The sequence below is a fragment of the Morus notabilis genome, unplaced genomic scaffold (genome assembly GCF_000414095.1).
Source record: "Morus notabilis unplaced genomic scaffold, ASM41409v2 Scaffold206, whole genome shotgun sequence".
Lineage (NCBI taxonomy): Eukaryota > Viridiplantae > Streptophyta > Magnoliopsida > Rosales > Moraceae > Morus > Morus notabilis.
This window is the reverse complement of record NW_010365213.1, coordinates 508,584-527,701: the sequence shown is the minus strand read 5'-3', so window position 1 is coordinate 527,701 and position 19,118 is coordinate 508,584. Positions and strand designations below refer to the sequence as shown.

General features: G+C 33.1%; 2 protein-coding genes across 2 annotated transcripts; one reads left to right on the top strand and one right to left on the bottom strand.

The window, feature by feature from the left end:
• Positions 1-3,959: 3,959 nt before the first annotated feature.
• LOC21404408 (endoplasmic reticulum-Golgi intermediate compartment protein 3) lies at positions 3,960-9,263 on the top strand. The gene is made up of 14 exons (XM_010107595.2): positions 3,960-4,181; positions 4,269-4,464; positions 5,095-5,168; positions 5,474-5,557; positions 5,810-5,890; positions 6,181-6,261; positions 6,747-6,839; positions 7,119-7,298; positions 7,489-7,556; positions 7,707-7,758; positions 7,902-7,955; positions 8,044-8,136; positions 8,283-8,349; positions 8,862-9,263. The coding sequence occupies exons 2-14, from the start codon at positions 4,323-4,325 to the stop codon at positions 8,951-8,953; spliced, it is 1,161 nt and encodes a 386-aa protein (XP_010105897.1). The 5' UTR covers positions 3,960-4,181; positions 4,269-4,322; the 3' UTR covers positions 8,954-9,263.
• Positions 9,264-16,711: 7,448 nt separating this feature from the next.
• LOC21404406 (ethylene-responsive transcription factor RAP2-4) lies at positions 16,712-18,726 on the bottom strand. The gene has a single exon (XM_010107593.2). The coding sequence runs from the start codon at positions 18,138-18,140 to the stop codon at positions 17,076-17,078; it is 1,065 nt and encodes a 354-aa protein (XP_010105895.1). The 5' UTR covers positions 18,141-18,726; the 3' UTR covers positions 16,712-17,075.
• Positions 18,727-19,118: the final 392 nt, after the last annotated feature.

Below are 19,118 nucleotides of genomic sequence, written 5' to 3'. Positions count from 1 at the left end.
TTTACTACCTAAACGCCAAAATTGGACATTTGAACATTGATTTTGGTACTGCATTAAGAAATCTAATTACGCTTTAATGTTATTTTACTCCTTACATATTACAAGTTAAAACGTGGTTCTATCCAAAACTTGAGAAAATTTTCCAACGTGGTATACATTCCAATCGTATTACAGTATTAGATTAAAAAAACAAAACACTCACATCATAGTAAATAAGAATTCCGCGGGGTGTTCTTTGGCAACATATGAAAAAGAGAACCGATGAAACTGACAAACACTTGAAAACCTTTTTGGAACTTTCTTTATCCCCACACATTAAATATATTTTTATTGCCTTTCCCATACGTTTTTTCTTCGGTGCTCTTCCCCCACTCCAATATAATTTCTCTCTATCTTTTTCACCACCACGGTCTCATGATTGAGAGTAACGAAAATTTGATCCGTGAGTAAAATAAAACGAGTCATCGCATGACACAAAAGATAAACCCCATTTTCCATTCTTCTCCATTATTTTCGAATAATGAAAAAAAATTTATTAGTGTAAGAAAATTTAAAAACATTTTAGAATAAAGTTCGGGTCAAGATGATTCACATTCACGGAAAGTCTTTCACATTTGTGACTATAGTATTAGAAATTGGACAATATCATTGTACCCTTGAACAATTTTTTCTAGATTCTTTTCAAGTCCCATTTAGAGGAATCAAAATTCAAAGTCCCCATCCAACATAATACAAATAAAGCTAAACTATAATATGATTTAGCCCTCAAGGCTGCGCATGTTGTGATTAGATCTATTCCCACAAGTAGATGACAAGATTGACGAGTAAAAGATAAAGTGCCAAATGTATTCCATATAAAGTTTTCATATCTTTGTTCCACGTGCTTATTATTTATTACAACAAAGAAAAAAAGAATTACAAATTAAAACCAAAAAGAAAAAAGAAAAAAAAAAAAAAAAGGCAAAATCAGAGCTTTGGAAAATTTCAGGTTCCTCCAAAATTCCGAAGAGTTATTAAATCCTCAAGTTGTCTTTGGTGGCGAAAGGACAGCCTCTCATAAAAGATTTCTAAATGGCCGAGTACGCATGCAGAAGAAGATCAAGAAAGAAACAAAACAAATATTTGGGGGAATATTTTTGCTTGCTGCTGGTTTTTCAGCATCAAAATTATTCAAAGTATTCTGGCACACAGGTTTCTGAGAACTGGGATTCAACTTTTTCTTAAACGAACAAGATAAAAATTAAAATATCTGCTTTTTTTTCCCTCCCTCTCTCATTCTTCTTCTTTTATTCTTTTTTTTTTTTTTAATATCGTTGATGGATTGTGAAGCCCAATACACCATTACAGGTCTAGTATGCAGAACTGCTTACATGGTTTTTTTTTCCTCCTCTTTTTTCTATGATGATTCACTCTTTATTTTATATCTTCTTTCTTTTTCGAAGAATAATTCCGTGTAAAAAGTCCCATGGCCATGAAAAAAATGTTCTTCTTTTAAAGTCGCCTTGAGATATCCACGGCACAATCAATTGTGATTTGCACAATCATGGATTTTCGCCGTATATGAAATGACTCAATTTGCATGGTCAGTTAGCCATATGATCAATGATGCAGATAAAGAGAATTATATAAATATATATATATATATCTTAACCGACTGTTAATTAGCTTTTTTAAAATTTTTTTTAATCCAGATCCAAAAACTTCATTATTTGCATTTGGGAAGAAAATTTGGAACCAAATCTTGATCAAGAAGCGGAATCAACCAACTAAAGTGCCCCTTTACACTTATTACCTTTCCTTGGCAATCAAAAGCGTGCACAATTTTTTAATCCTAATTGCCTTTTCCTTGTCATAAGGGTTTTTTTTTTTTTTTTTTTTTCAAAAGGTTGTGCCTGCTAAAATATCCATAAGGGGTTTCTTTCTGAAATTATTTTTATAAATGTCCTGGGAAAGTATGTATCATGTTTCAAAATACCTTCTAATTTTTTAAAACAATTTAAAACTCTCCATGGTATATATAAAACAGTTCAAAACGTTCCCTCCATCTGATTGTGTCTATAACTTTAACAGATTGTTGACGTGACATCCATTAAAAATTAAGATTAAAAAATTGGACAAGGGAAAAAAAAACCTTATGACAAGGAAAAGACAATTAGGATTAGAAATTTTGATAAGGAAAAAGAAACCTTATGAAGAAATAAATAAATTTTAAGGCAAAAGAAACCAAACAAAAAATAAAATAAAATCACAGGACAAAAATAAAAAAAAAGAGTTAAAGAATGATTAAAATAAAGAAATAAATAAGTTTTAGGGTAAAAAGAACCCAAACGAAAAAATTAAAGTTTCAGGATAAAAAAAAAAGCCAAAAAGGACAAACGTGAAAAAATAAATAAATTTTAGTACAAAATAAACCAAAACGAAAAAGAAATAAATTTTTGGGAAAATTTTTTAAAAAATAGATAAAAAAGATCAAAATGAAGATAAAATAAATTTTAAGGTAAAAAAACAGAAAAATAATAAAAGGAAAGACTTATAAAAAAGAATGGGGAAAATTTTAAATAAAAAGGATATAAAGGACCAAAATGAAGAAAAAATAAATTTTAAGGCAAAAAACGGAGAAAAAAAATAAAAGGAAAGACTTAAAAAAAAAAAAAAAAAAAGGAATGGGGGGTGGGATTTCGACGTCACCGTTTTGGTCGAAATTCCGGTTTTTCCGGGAATAGGAAATGGCCAAGCCATTTCTTATATATAGATGGCGTTCTGGTTTTAATTCAAATAACCTTTGAATGAAGTGTTGTTAGTCCAAAAAGTTGAGGATTTATAAGCATGAAAAGGAAAAGGGATAAACACTCGCTCTTAATCATATCACAATTTGTTAAACTGTTATGAAATTGCATAATGATCAAGATAATTATCCACGCACATAAGAAATGCCAATCTCGCTTACTGTTTTGAAAGCTTCGACAAAAAATGCACATTTTGGTTAAGTGTAGCATTTTCTACAAGGTTTTTTTTTGTTAGCGTCAGTTTTCAGTCAATTTCTTTTTATTTTCTGTATTTACTGTTTGACACTTTGAATCTACTACTCATTTTCTGTTTGAAAAATAATATATCATGCTGGTAAAGTTCATCTTGTCGATCTAAGTCCAATAATGTCTCGTTTAGTTCACACGTTCAAATAAGTGATTTCGATTTTAAATTCAAATTTTATGAGACAACCAATTAACGAGAACTTTTTTTATGAGAGAGCAAAATCAAAATTATGTTTTCAAGTTTCTAAAACTAAATGGGGCCTAAACGATTTTTTTTTAAGTAATTTGTTGTGAAATTTTTTAAGTAATTTGTTGTGAAATTTATCCATGCTTAAACATTACCGTTTGGTATATGGATTTTTTTTAAGTTCTAGAATCAAATGTTTTAAAAAAAAAACAACACCGTAACAAAACCAAAATCATGTATTTACACTATAACATAATTCATATACAAAACATCAATTTATTTATGCGGCCTTCACTTACTATTTCACAATTCTTATATTGCATATGTACCTGTAATTCTATATGGCCTTCATTTTCTTTTTTTTTCCCTGCAATAGGTGGCAAATTGGACACCAATGACAACTAGTAAAAACCACAGAAGAAAATGATTTAAATCTCATTCATTTCACTAATTTAAGTTTTTAATTTTAAATTTTTATAATTAAAAATTCGTAAAAATGACATCTAATTTTTTTTATTATAATTAAAAATTCTTAAAAAATATTATATCTCAATTTAAATTAAAAATTTTAATATGTAAAATGAATAAGATCTAATAATAAGTAGAAAAAGGGAGCCAAAAATACCGTAGGAAGAAAAGGTGGCAAAAGTATTCCGCGGCAATCGCCTGAGCCTCGGTGCTTCTGATAAATGAAAATTCACAGCAAAAAGAAAATTAATATTTCCTTTTCTGCTCGAATAAAGAAGAAAAATATTTCACACACCAAAAAAAAGGAAAAAAAAAAATAGAAATAAGAAAAGCAGGCCCTAACATTTGTTTGCTCTGAAAATCTCGAAATTTCTGCAAAAACGCCCTGTTAATAGAATTCCCTTCCCCGATCAGAAGAAAATCTTCTCTCTCTCTCTCTCCTCGTTCGATCGTCAACGGGGCGTTTGAATTTCTACTCAGAGTCGTCGTGGATTGTTTGTTCCTTTTCTAAATTATATAATATTTCCTTTAAATTATCCGCTAATTTCGTAGATAAATACTGTTAGGCTTTTCGATCGCAGAACCGAAGGAAAAAGAGAAGAAAATTTTCTCTTTTCCGAGAAATCCGTTGCAGAATGGAAAATGTAATGAGCAAGCTTCGGAATTTGGACGCTTACCCAAAAATCAATGAGGATTTCTACAGCCGAACGCTCTCCGGCGGCGTTATCACCCTCGCCTCCTCCATTGTCATGCTCTTGCTCTTCCTCTCCGAGCTCCGTACGCTTCTCTTTTCTCTCTTCCGCCTATTGTTGATGGCGTTGTTTCACATTCTTTTTTGTAATTTGTGATCTGTTGATCGGCCTAGGAAGTTTCCTCAAATTTGATCTGCTTATTTAGAGCTAGGGTTTCTTATCGCCTGTGATTGTCTGTATGGAATTCAATTTCGTTTTCGAGAAATGGCTTATGATTCAGTTGGCAAGGTGTTGAATCCGGTTGGACTAACTATATTAGCCTGTGGCTATGACAATTTTTCGATTCTAGTTGTTTTGCTCTTTTTTTTTTTTTTTTTTTGGAGGCAGTGGAAAATTGGCAATGGATGTTTTGTACATTGTTATAGTTTTGTCAATGACTTACGTTTTCACAAGTCGAATAGTTAATTCAACCCATTGTGTATTTTGGGTACGTATTATGATCAATGCATTGTCTATGGAGATATCTTTATGCGGTAAGAGGTACACGGTACTTCTGATGCTGTGACGATACGATATAGAATGTTCTATTTCTTTCTATCCAAGTTTCATTCTGAAGTACAGTGGTGAAATATTTGTTTTTGCTCTTTTTTGTTAGCTTATAAAGTCTTAATTATGTCTTTTTGTTTAATCAACTTATGTTTGTATTTGGGTTCAGGGTTGTATCTACATGCAGTTACTGAAACACAGCTTGTGGTAGATACTTCAAGAGGAGAAACCTTGCGTATCAATGTAATTCTCTTTTTTAGTTTTCTGAGATCAGATATCTATGTCAGATTCTAGGTTTTCATATTAACATTCTTAGGGAACTCTAGCATGACTAGTCGCGTTTATAGATTTCTGATCGCTTCTGAGAGACTAGGTTTTGTTATTAACCTTATTTATAAGTCTAGTGACTCGATTAGACCATGCCGGAAATCTTTTCTGGTCCTTGAAATCAATTATTTAGCATATTACGATGTCCTGTGATACACTAACTATTGACTTAATTACTTAAACTAATCAATCCATGTTCTTTTTTCCGTCTGAAAGTGCAGTTTGATGTCACCTTCCCTGCACTTCCTTGTTCCATACTCAGTCTTGATGCAATGGACATTAGTGGAGAGCAACATCTGGATGTGGTATGTATCTTGAGGAGATTTATTTTATTATTATTATTATTTTCATATCATGTCACTTTTATTATTATTTGTATTGTCGTTGTTGTTGTTGTTAAGAAAAGGTTTTAAATTAGAGCATTCATAATTAGCTTTCTTTCTCTGTCTCTCATTACATTTTACAACTTAAACAAGTTTGTGTTTTGCTTCATAACTTGTGACGCTATGCTTTGAAAGTATGACTTGTATTCATTTTTCATGTTATCCAACTTGCAGAAACATGACATAATCAAGAAGAGATTAGATTCTCATGGCAACGTGATAGAAACCAGGCAAGAGGGAATCGGTGCACCCAAGGTAGTATTCTATTGCTTGAAGTTAAACTCGTCAACCAACTTTTCCTTTTCCGAACCGATTATATCTGCATACCAAATATGTTGATTTACGGATTTTTTTTTTTAATTATATTGTCTAGACTTCAGTGGTTTATTTATTTTTTTCCTCTCAAGTCTACGAGAAAATGTTGTGTAGACGTTTGTTCCCTTTTGTTCATAGGTTTGAGTTTCTACCAAATGGAATTGAGATAACTTCTCTTTGGGCTGATACTCCGTCTTTCATATAGCTAATTTTGTTTCTTTTTGACACAGATTGAGAAGCCTTTACAGAGACATGGTGGCAGGCTTGAGCACAATGAGACATACTGTGGTTCCTGCTATGGTGCAGAAGCGGTATGCTTTTCATTCTCAGACCATGTTATCATTATGGACTATGAACTGCGAAGTTTCATATACACTTGATAGTACGATAGGGAAACACTGAACTGTACAGAGTACATATTAATTAACCTGTTATCTTTTTGGGGCTGTAGTATAAACTTAATTACTTTGAGCTCTGTTAACCTCTAGTTATTGTAAGTTTGTATTTTTTTTGTAGGATTTACAACATGCAACATACAATTACAAAGTTAAAATCAGTTGATCGCCTAAAAAGTTTTGTTTTGTTTTTGTTTTTTCTTTTTTTTGTTTTTTTTTGTTTTTTTTTTTTTTGAATTAGGTACTTTCAATTTTTCTTTTAGCCTATCTATGGTCATTCTGCGTCTAGGGCTAGTAATTTCGTTATGAACTACTGAAAGGTATTCCTCCTTTACTTATTTAGTAATGGTGTTCTATTTCCATTTTGCTTACTTTTTCTCTGTTCTTTTTTACTGCTGCAGTCAGATGAGGATTGCTGCAATAATTGTGAAGAAGTCCGCGAAGCATACAGGAAAAAAGGATGGGCATTGTCAAATCCGGACTCGATTGACCAGGTCTGTGACAGTGAAAACTTGAGCGCTACTGGCTATCAGGAAAAGAGGAAATTTTTATTGTTTATTTCTAATAGCACAGCATAGCACGTTTAAGTTGTCGATCAGAGTTGCAAGATCTCCTATAAACCTCTCTTTTTAAATGTCTAGTTGCATTGTTTAACCATTTTCCTCCCTTAATTTGCTAACTTTTGCATGTTGACTGTTTGTTCCTTTGCTGTAATTTACTTACAATGTATTGGAAACAGCTTAATAATTTTCTGATGTTATATTTGCATTCAGTGCAAAAGAGAAGGTTTTCTACAAAGAATTAAAGATGAAGAAGGTGAAGGGTGTAATATATATGGGTTCTTGGAAGTTAATAAGGTGGCCGGGAATTTTCATTTTGCACCTGGGAAAAGCTTTCACCAATCAAATGTTCACGTCCATGACCTTTTGACATTTCAGAAGGATAGTTTCAATGTAAGCTATGATTCCTGGAATTCATTGTCCTCTTCACGTGCGTGAGCTTATTGTTTTTGATAGAATTGTATGTCTTGCACTACAAATAAACCTATGTCCTTTCCATACGCTGATGGTATTATGAATGTTGTACAATAATCTCCATTCTTGCTTTGTGTGATGAAATTAACTTTTGGCGTATGACACACAGATAAGTCACAAGATCAACAGGTTGGCTTTTGGAGACTATTTTCCTGGTGTTGTGAATCCTCTTGATGGGTTTGTCCTTCTATCCTTCACTTTATTGCAGTGTTTTTCTGTCTTTCATTTTATTGCAATGACTAGTCAGCCATCCATTCTCCTATAAGGAACTTAATTTCTTTCATTTAGTGATGACATGTGCTTCTTTGTTCTCTTTTTTGCTTTTAGTGTGAAGTGGACGCAAGAAACTCCTAGTGGGATGTATCAATATTTTATCAAGGTCGGTCTTCTGGAGTCATGAGACAAAAAGATACCCTTAGGCAGCATAAACGTGAAAAGATGCAGTACATTTTGAAATAATTGTAAAAGCTACTAGCTCTCAGATTTTAACAAACATTGCTAATTGCTATTCAAATTTTCCAGGTCGTACCTACTGTTTACACAGATGTGAGTGGACACACTATCCAGTCAAATCAGGTTCAGATCTCTCTCTATATAGAAATATTCGATTACTTATTTAGTATGTATAGAGTGGAATATAACACTTGGCCAATGCATTCTGCAGTTCTCGGTAACTGAACATTTTAGGAATTCAGAACTAGGCAACCTTCAGTTTCTTCCTGGAGTATTTTTCTTTTATGACCTTTCTCCGATCAAGGTTGGTTTTGCGTGAACTCAAAAATATGTATATATATGTTGTGTTTTTTTTTTACCCGGAGCAGTTTATTTTATAGTATTTTCCAGATTTTCTGGGATAGGTATCTTCTGATTTGGTTGCATGTGTAATTGATTTGCATGTTGCAGGTAACTTTCACGGAGGAGCATATTTCATTCTTACACTTCCTCACGAACGTATGCGCTATAGTCGGAGGTAATTGCTAATTACTATACAGACCTACCCATCTCCCTGGCATTTTTGTTAAATCTTTAGGCTGGAGTAGGTTCAATTACCATTTTAATTTTCACTTATTTATTATGCATGATTAAGTTATATGTTTTGTGAAATTTTTCCTGCTTTGGTATGAAATTTCATATGCATATATGCATTTCAGATGCATGTTCTTATCTGTAAGGCTTGCTGAACCATGGCTAAACTTGTAATCCAACTGTTTATACGTTAATTATCTGACCGACTTTCATTTGAACCCTACACTTTTGAGCTTATCTGTCCTTCCTCCCCATTTTTGTCCCTTTTGCTTTTTTTCCAGATTACGCAAACTGTTACAGCATTCTTATCAACTATTACATGTCGAGGTTGCAAAGCTAGTTTATTCAAATAGTTGTCTTTGTTTTTCTCTGCCATGTCTTTGATGTCTAAATTTGGTGCAACTAAACTAATCTGCATTCCCAAATGATATTTTACTTGTTGACTGTTTTGTTCAGGTGTTTTCACCGTCTCTGGTATACTAGATTCTTTTATATACCATGGTCAGAGAGCAATCAAGAAGAAGATGGAAATCGGTAAATTTAGCTGATTGATTCTGTTTGCGCGTATTGCTGCTGAATTAGTTGGTTTGCCCTTCTGTGGCTTTCTGAACAGAATCAATCAAGGGACAAATGTGATGGCGGGCAGATCGCAAAACTAAAATTTTGTCATGACATCTACTTGATCATTGAATTAGGTTGAGTTATTGATCTACGGTCCACAAGTGTCTAAAATGTTGTCATTTCGTTCACTTCACTGCTAATGTGAAATACATGTTCGAAAGTTAGAGACGGGTTTTTCGCCTTTTGTTGCTGAAAATTTGTCCATTTTTTGGGATACCATCGAAATTATCCGACAGAAATTAGTTTTTCTACTTTCTCCTTGTGGTTGGATTAGAAACCTTTTTTTTTTATTTCGTTCACTTCACTGCTAATGTGAAATACATGTTCGAAAGTTAGAGAAGGGTTTTTCGCCTTTTGTTGCTGAAAATTTGTCCATTTTTTGGGATACCATCGAAATTATCCGACAGAAATTAATTTTTCTACTTTCTCCTTGTGGTTGGATTAGAAACCTTTTTTTTTCCCTGGTAGAAGATTGGATTACAAACTTGCAGAACAAGTTATCGGCCCATTGTCGGTTTAGATATAAGCTGATGGTAAACAGGTTAGGAGATTAAAGATTAAGGAGTTTCTCAGTAGGTCTTCCTACTAATAGATCGGTTTTTTAATCAATAAATCTGGTTAAAATTTAATGAGACTTAAATAATATACAAAAATAGATAATTTTTAATATAAATCTGACGGTTGAAAAATAAAAAATTATTAGTACTTTATTTTTTTTTATTTTTTATTTTTTGTCTTACTGGAGAAACTTACTGAAGATTAAAATCAGAAAGATTCCAGGTTATTTTAAAACATATTTATGTTAAGGTTTATTACTCGCTTATTGTTTATTTTCTCACTTTCAAGTTTAGTTGATAAACATCATAGAGTTCGCCATATTAGCGTCAGTTATGAATATTATTAATTGTTCTGTTTTAATAAAAGAAAATATAGGAGAAGCTAGAAAGGTATTTTCCATGTCTTGCAGAAAGAAAATTATCTGCAGTCTGAAGAGATGCAGATTCGCAAAATGGTTACGCTAGAGTACGGGTAAGGGTGGTAATTTATGTTAGTGGGTTGTGTTCGTGTTAATCTGTTTATTAATCGTGTCAGAAAATATTAACTCAAACACGACATGTTTATTAAACGTGTTAAAAATATCAACCCAAATACGACTCATTTATTAATCATGTTAATCGTGTCAACTCATATAACTCGTTTAAATTAATATATTGAATAAATAATTAATATAATAATAATTTATTTAACACAGTCAAAACATGTTTAACATGTTTATTAGTCAATTTATCTTTTCTTTTAAGAAAAATAAATGAATTTTACCTACAAATATTAAAATTCACATTATTTATATTTATGTTATATGACATATCATTATATTGCAGAGGACACATATAGTTAATCGTGTCAATTCGTGTTAGGAGGTCAACCCTAACCCAACATATTTATTAATCGTGTCAACCTGATTATGACCCAAACTCATTTATAACAAACCTAAATCCGCTAATTTTGTGCGAATTTTGAATCGTGTCATCATATTGTTACCCGGATTGTCAGCTCTAAATACAGGAGTACGTACCTTCTGTCATTCTTGCTTGAGATTTTTTATTTGTAATAATAACAATAATAATGATAATAACAATAATCGTTAATAATTTTCAGGCTTTTTACGTCCACTCTTGCTCCTGTTCTCACATCGTTTGCTTGTTTGATTTTTATGAACGAGCTAAAGGAAAGAAACTGGAATTAGTTTACAAGGTGGTCGGTTTTTTAGAATAAATAAAAATATAGGAATTTTTATACCCTAGGGGACATTAGGAAAGAGTCAATGAAAACTTAAAGAGAGATAGTAGTGAGAAATGACCTCATAAAACTTTTATTTCTCTCCGTAGATTCTTTCGAACAATAAAAATATTAGTATCACTATTTTTATTATCTCTATATTTATTATTTAACACGTAAATTTTTCATTATTATTTAAATAAAAAATGAGATAATAAAACTTACGTGTTAAATATAAATACAAAAAATGACATAAAAAGTTATACTAAGATTTCTCTTTTTACCTAACTTCGAATCACAGCATATGCCGCACGCTGAATACATTTTTTAGTTATATTTCACGTGGAACACCAGTATGTCCTCTCTGTCTACCACAAAAATTTGAACCACAGATTTTTATTTTATTTTTATTTTTTAGTGCAACTTGTAATTGTATCATCCTTTACCTTTCTTTTGTAATTAGTGGGAACCTCTCAATTTACTTGCTCAAAAGTGAAGCTTAAATTCGAGCATCTAAAGATTACAATTAAAATTATATTCCCCAAAAATTTTTGTGATGATGCATGGAGTCTGTATTCGTTTAATCCCTACTTTTTTTCCTTTTTTTTAAAAAAAAAAAAAAAAAAAAAAAAAGAGGCAGCAAATGGTTGCAAATACAGTCCACACATACATCATTGAAAAAGATTGTTATCTTCCTTCGTGCATGTGATTTATTTCATTTATAGCTAAGAAAGCAAAATTCGGATTCTTTTTTCACACCTTAATAGGAGTTTCTACAAACATCATGATTTCTTGATCAACTTGCTAGTTAGGCGGCAATAGGAGATTGCTTTACGTCTCATCAATTAATGGAAAATAACCCGCTTGCATCGTCAAGCGATAATCTCTATCTAAATTGTAAATACTGAGGGACCATTTCATCCCAAAACGACTAATTTTCTTGGTACACCTCAAACTTTAAGTTATTTTCACTTGATCTCTATAATTTTTTAAACAAATATTTTGCTATCTGAACATTAAATTTGTTCCATTTAAGTTTTTTTTTTTTAAGAATTTTTGTTAAAATTAAACGGAAATGGATGAGATTAAATGTGATCATGTGATTTTTATATGTTTATTTTTAATAGAAATTTAAACAGAAAGACTATGTGACTGCATTATTCACTTTTTTTGTATTTATTTTTAATAAAAATTACAAAAAAAAAAGAAGTTAATTGAAAATATTTTAAAATTTAAAGAGTAAAATAAGAGCTAAATAGAAAATAACCTTAAAATTGAGTGACACCATTAATAATAATCCTAAAAAAATCTATTGTACAGCCAAAAAAAAAAAAAGATTTCGATCAAACATTTTGAACTTATCCAAAATTAAATTAATTATGTGAAAATGACAGAAACATAAAATTTTCTTACTGGGACATTGTCTAAATGATTATATATATAGTTTTCTATTACCTAGCTTATATATATCTTCTGATTCTTGAGTGTATAGTTATATATATATATATATATATATATATATATTATAATATAGACATTTATAGATAAGACCGTAAAACAACAGTAATCAATATCCACCATATTGCGTTCTTTTTATTTTAAAAGTAAAACTAAAAAAGTATTTGTTTTCCTGAAAAAAAAAAAGAGGAAAAAGTAGCAAATTGTTAATCATCTTTACTAATTGCTCTTAAAGCTGTTTCAAACAAGATAAGACTAGATGTTAATAAGCCAATAGTTAGCTTCTATGTTCACTTATCTCTACTTTTAACTTTTTTAAGAAAATCGACCGCTGTGGTAAACTAACTGGCGTTTGATAGTTCACGGACTTTTTGTTGGTTTTTTATTTTTTTATTTTTGGGTGGACGTACTTTTTTACCTTAATTTAACTTGTTGGGTTTCGCACATTACTGTAAGAAAGAAAGAAGTGTGGAAATTCGCGCGGTAATCTCTTTGGCCGACATTGTTATTACCGAATTTTAGGAAAATAATTTTTTTTTTTTTAAAGTTCGCTCTTGTAGGCAGATTCATTGAACTAATTGTACACTCTATTTATTTTATCAATTTAAATTTAGAATTAGTAAAAAAATTTTAAAAACAGTCGTATTTAATTTTTTTACGACAGTAAAAAACTCTTATATAAATTACATCTCAATTCAAATTAAAAATTTAAATCAGTAAACTAAATAGTCTCATAATATCACACACACCGCATCGCGCACTTCAAATGATAATCTTTTTTTTTTTTTCTAATCCAAGTGATAATCTTTCGCTCGTTGCAATTCATCCTTTCTCTTTATAAAGTCCTTTTCACACCATTTCAAAAAGTAAAAAGATTATTTTTATTAATACTCTCTAAAATATATACTTTATTTTAAAGTACCATCTAATTTTTTAAGATAATTCAAAACACTCTTGATTTATAAAAGATAGATCAAATAACTTTTTCCGTCCACTTCCGTGTATACTCTTGACATAATTGATAATGTGGCTTACTATTAAACTTGAATTGCAAGTGTTAAACTCTAATTTATGACCCGTTTAGTTCGTTAATTTGAGTTTTTAATTTGAGTTGAGATGTGACGTTATATGAAAGTTTTTTATTGTAATAAAAAAATTAGATGTGATTATTTTTAATAATTTTTTATTATAATAAAACTCGAATCGATAAAATGTACAGAGATTTATCTATAAAGATGTTTAGGTATTAAAAAATGAAAAATGCTACAATACTGGCACCCCGTTCATTTTACCGATTTGAGTTTAGAATTTGAGTTTTATTACAGTAAAAAGCTCTCAGATATAGTCACATCTAACTTTTTTACTACAGTAAAAAGTTCTCACACAAAATCATATCTTAACTCGAATTACAAACTCGAATTAGTGAAGTGAACGGGCCCTGGATATACTTTAACGATTTTGTTCCGTCTGACGGCTAGGAATTGTTAGATTCAATGTGGGCCCCCAGATTAAAGGAGAGTTTGTGGAATGGGTAGCACCAGATTAGCTTTCTTTTCTTCTTCCTTCGTCTCTCTTCTACATTTTCAACTTCTCTATTTCCATCTGATATTTTTATTTTGATATTTCCACTAATTGAAAGATTGAAATTACAAAATCAAAATAAAATTGAAGCAAGTGTACAACACCCACATCCTAAATAGAAAGCAATAGGTTTGGAAAGAGAAACCTTGTACTGTATCTTGAATATGTCCTTGGGTCGCTAGAATTGGAGATCGAAATCCAGATCTGATTATGATCTCAGAATGTCAACTTTTTTCCCCTTTTTCAACTATATTTGGGAGTGTATTGATTTAGCCTTTTATAAAAATATATATTTATATATATAGAAAAAAATGAACCCAAAACGAAAGGGGAAAAAAATAAAGCCTTTAATGGCTGGTTTTTTGTCTCCTTGCCAAGGATAGGGGTAAACAACATGGAAATGATGGATTAATACTTGCAAAATGCAAGAACAGTCGAACGAGAGATTTCCTTTTGATATTTGTATTTCTTCTTTTGAAGAACTCGAAAGAGGAATTTCTCGTTTTCAATCTTATTTCTCATTCATTGAAACATAGATTCAAGCAAAGGAATGGAACCCACGAGAACCAATTCCTCCATCCTTCCCAGACTCTATCTATATCCATGTCTTAAAATGTTGTTGTTTGCCTCAGAGTCCCCACACCATTTGTTAAGGCAGCTATGATGCAACCCCCCTCTGGTGTTAATTTGCAAGCAAATTTGGTCACCGTCGGATCTCGCCAACCCCGAAGATCTCCGCCACGCAAGCCAGGTCGACTGACCCGTCGCCCTTCACGATACTACACGAACCACCCCTCCTCGATCTCGCCCACCACGCAAGCTCCCCGTCCAACGTGCCGCGCCGTGCCTCCCCCTTGCGAACAACCACCTCCAAGCCCGCCACCCACCCCTCCTCGATCTCGCCCACCACGCAAGCTCCCCGTCCAACGTGCCTCCCCCTTGCGAACAACCACCTCCAAGCCCGCCAACCACCGTCACCGTAGTTGCGTCGGGCTAAATCTGCCGGTTCCAGCTCAATGTTTGACCATCAACGAAGAGAGAAGATTTGGGTTTTGAAATAAATGATTTTGTAATTTTTTTTAATATTTTTGTTTTTATCTCTTTTAGGAGCAATTATTTTGTCTATTTAATTAGAATTTAATGATTTTAATTAATTTTTAAGCATGCCTCAACAAATGTTTATTTAATGTCATTAATTAATTTTTAACACATATCACATCAATAAAATTTATTAAAATAATAGACGAAAGTGGATGGAGAAAACATTTTAAATGATTTTTATAAATCACGGGCTGTATTGAATTATACTTTGAAACAAATTACAAAGTTTAAAGAGTATTTATAAAAATAATTAAAAATAATAAATAGTTAAAGTTCTTTCAGAATACACAAATTATCATCATATCCGTCAAATTATCATACATATTACAACACAATATTTAAAGTTATATGCTACCGAATTATATAGAATTATCATCAAAGAATCTTATGAATAAGATCAATAGGATTACTAGGGCCATGGTAAGACCAAAATTCAGCTAAGATGTACCCAAAATCCAGCTTTGAATCAACGATTTCTTAGCCCAAAAGCCACACAGGCAAAACGTGAATATCAATGATATGCTGTTGCACCCCGTGAGTGGAGAGAATCTTTTTTATCACGTACAAAGACCTTCCAAAGAAGGAGAAATAGACCTTGCAAAGGAGTAGAAATTGTATATTGATTTTCCTCTTTTTTTCTATTCTTGATTATTTGCACTTCTCGTTAATTCAACATAAACGCAAGCTTTGCAATTTATTTGTTTATTACCTCTCAAGTAAGAATTCATCTTTTGAATCTCGAATCCTAAGAAAAGAAACAAACTCGCAATCCCTCGAGTCATTTTTCTCCTTCAAACTTTCTTTCGATCCGTTTAGTGAACCCGTAATTCTAATTTTACTCTTAAAAAAATTAAATTAAAAAAATCTCACTAATAGATTTTTTTACAAAATTTAAATTTAGAATTAAAATTATTGATTTAAATTCATAAACTAAACAGCTAGTCGTACGTATGTACCTTGAATTGTGATGGCCACAATGCTTAGTGGATGTTTACTTTATAGATTTAGAATCGTGATTTAGAATTATTCTTAATTTATGTATATTTTTTATAAAAAAAATATTATAATAAATCACGAATTATAATTTAAATCATGACACGAATACACTAATCAAACAAGCTATTGCCGATCCTTTAGACGCCTTTGGTTGAATCCATGAAACGGATAGCCCCCCTCGTCTCGTGATGTTCGTAGAAGCAGCCAAACAAACTTTCTAGCCCCCCATTAAAAAAAATAACACTAAAAACAAAATAAAATAAAAGGCTGTATCAGCTTCACATGGGTAACAGTCTAATTGCAAGTAGCATTGGCCATGCACCACACATGCCATGTTTGTGACTCTCATCTTCACAAATCTAAACCCCAAATTCAACCAATGAAATTATGAAAGTTGGGCGTTAGTTGAAACAATTTCATTCATAAACGAAAATAAATAAATAAATTCTGATATGTCAGCAGGTCAGTAAAAACCGTAAAACATATGTATGTGTATTTATTTTATTTTTACGTAATTTTCTATAAATCTGACAAAAAAAATTTCTGAAATTTTTTCCACAGTTTAATCTGCGTACTTTAACGTATTTTTTATTTTCACGTAATATTGTAATATTATTTTTTTATTTTTACTTAGTTTTATATAAATTATATAGATCCAAGGACAGAAAACTTAATCCCTTAATCCGCCGTATGTTAACGTATTCTTGGAGAATGTCCAAAAAAAAAAAAACCATAACGAACAGAATAGTTTTGCGATACAGAAACTGAAATAAGTTCCTACAACATACATGCATTGCATTAATGAGGAGTAAAAATTGAATTACAACACATACCCAACAAGAGAAACATATAATAAACTAAACTAAACAAAAGCCTTTATCAGTCTCCCATGGTCTACGCAAGAAAAAAACCAGCTGACCATGGCCGAGATTTTACATCAATATTAACATATTTAATTAAAAATAGTCCCAATTCACTGACCTATAAAATATAAAAAAAAACAACCTAAATTTGGCTCTGCAACTGCTAAAATTTCATCGCAGCAGCCAACACTAAGACCGAAATTACATATTATCTGACACTAATTTTGAACAAAGCTACAAAAATATAACATTAACAACAAGCAACAGCAAATTAAGCTAAAATAGAAGCCCAATCAATCTCCGATGGATACTTCTCCAACAAGTAATTGCTTTCCAGACCACCGTTGTTGCAATCCCAAGGTGACTCGACGATATCGGGGAAGGTCAGATCCGACAACGGCGAAGACCCCGCGGAGCCGTCGCTCTCCGTCGTCACGACCGGCGACGGCGGCGAGGGCGAGATCTCCACCTTCGGCTCATGGACTTCCTGCTTGGCCGACGAGGACCTCTTCGCCGGCGGCTTCTTCTTAACTCCCTGCTTCTGCTGCGACTGCGACTCGGCCAGGCTCTCGCAAATGGCCTGGAGCTTGGCGTCGACGGAGGAGTGGAGCGGCTTGTAGTCGCCGAACTCACCGCCGCCGATGGAGGAGCCGTGGTGCCGCAGGTGAGGGAAGTTCAGCCTCGCGAAGTCGCCGCGGAGCTTGTACGCGGCTCGGTCGTAGGCCAGCGCGGCTTCCTCGGCAGTGTCGAAAGTCCCCAGCCAGAGCCGGGTCCGGTTCTTGGGCAAACGGATCTCCGCGACCCATTTCCCCCAATGCCGTTGCCGGACCCCTCTGTAGAGCTTCGTTGGCTTCGGCGGCGAGCCCACTTGCTTCATCGGGACCGGCCTCGGGCCCAGGAAGCTCAGGCTGTGAAGTTGCTGCTGGTGGTGGTTGTGGGTTGGGTAAGCAAGGTTGGGTTGGGTTTGGGCTTGGATCTGGCAGATCTGGGCCTGGATCTGGTGGATCTGGGATGGCGTTAGTTGGTTCAGCCCGATTGAGCCTGGTTGCTGCTCGAAACCCAAGAGGGCTTGGTTCGAAAACCCGTCGGAAAACATTTGGGCCGTCGATGTTGAGCAACCATAACCAGTCTGGGCTTGGGCTTGGATAGAGGGGGAGAAAGAGAAATAGTTGTAGGAAGGAGAAGAAGTTGAAGGGGGAGAAGGTGAAGAAGAAGAAGGAGATAAGGTAGTTATTGTTGATGAAGAAGGAGAAGCACTTCTCATAAAAGGTTCAAGTGCTTCCATTAGCTCTGATTGAAGAGGTCTGCTACTGTAGAAATCCATTGTAGCTGCCATTTCTTTGCCAGTCACTAAAATAACAAAATCAAAACAGAGAGAAAATAGAGAGATATTGTCCTGATTCTTACCAAAATCCAAGAAACAGGTACTGGGTAGAAAACGAAAAATTACGAAAAAAAATTTTCCCTAAAAGAGGTTTTTCAAAATAATTAACCTCTTCTCTAACCTTGAGGGAGAAAAAATAATCCTCCAAGCCAGTTCCAAATTAAGGGGGGGAAAAAAAACAAAACTACACAAAACAAAACAAAACAAAATTACCAGAAGAAAACGGGAAATCGAGAAGGTCTAAAAATAAAAAATAAAAAGCCTGGATCTCGATTCTGAAAACACCTGGCTTTCGAGAAATCCTTCTAAGTTTGCTTTTGCTTTTGGTTAATTTGAAAAACAAACCCAAAAATCAGAAAACCTGAAAGACAGATGATTAACAGAAAGGGATTCAGAGAAGCGGGGTATTACAGAGGGGGGGGGAAGGGGAATTAACAAAGAAAACCAACGATCAAATCGCTCAGATCTGAAACTCTCAACGCTCTTTTCTTTCTCTGAAACTTTTTTTTTTTTTTTTGGGTGAATATCTCTCTGCCTCACTTTGTTTTTTCCTTGCTCAGCTACCGCCCCATTATATAAGAGTCTGGAACCTTTCTCATACAAATTAACCTCATCGTTAATCTCGATTATCTCACTCTAACCCAACTTGCTCTTTTTTTAATCACCATAATTTTCTCTCTCATCTATCCAGCTCTATTCATGACGTATGGCTACTTCAATAAACGCTCTTCGACCAATAGAGTAGCGACACGACACATCAAGAGTCGTTAACTAACTGACACGTGTCCTTCGGCAACACTCAGGTATCGGTGAACAATCAAAGTTTTTTTTTTGGGGTGGTAGTAAACGGTGAACAATGTAGTTGTCATGTAGCTATTTTTATCCATATGCCTGTCGACTGTATTTGCGTGTGTTCACATTATCTTTGTT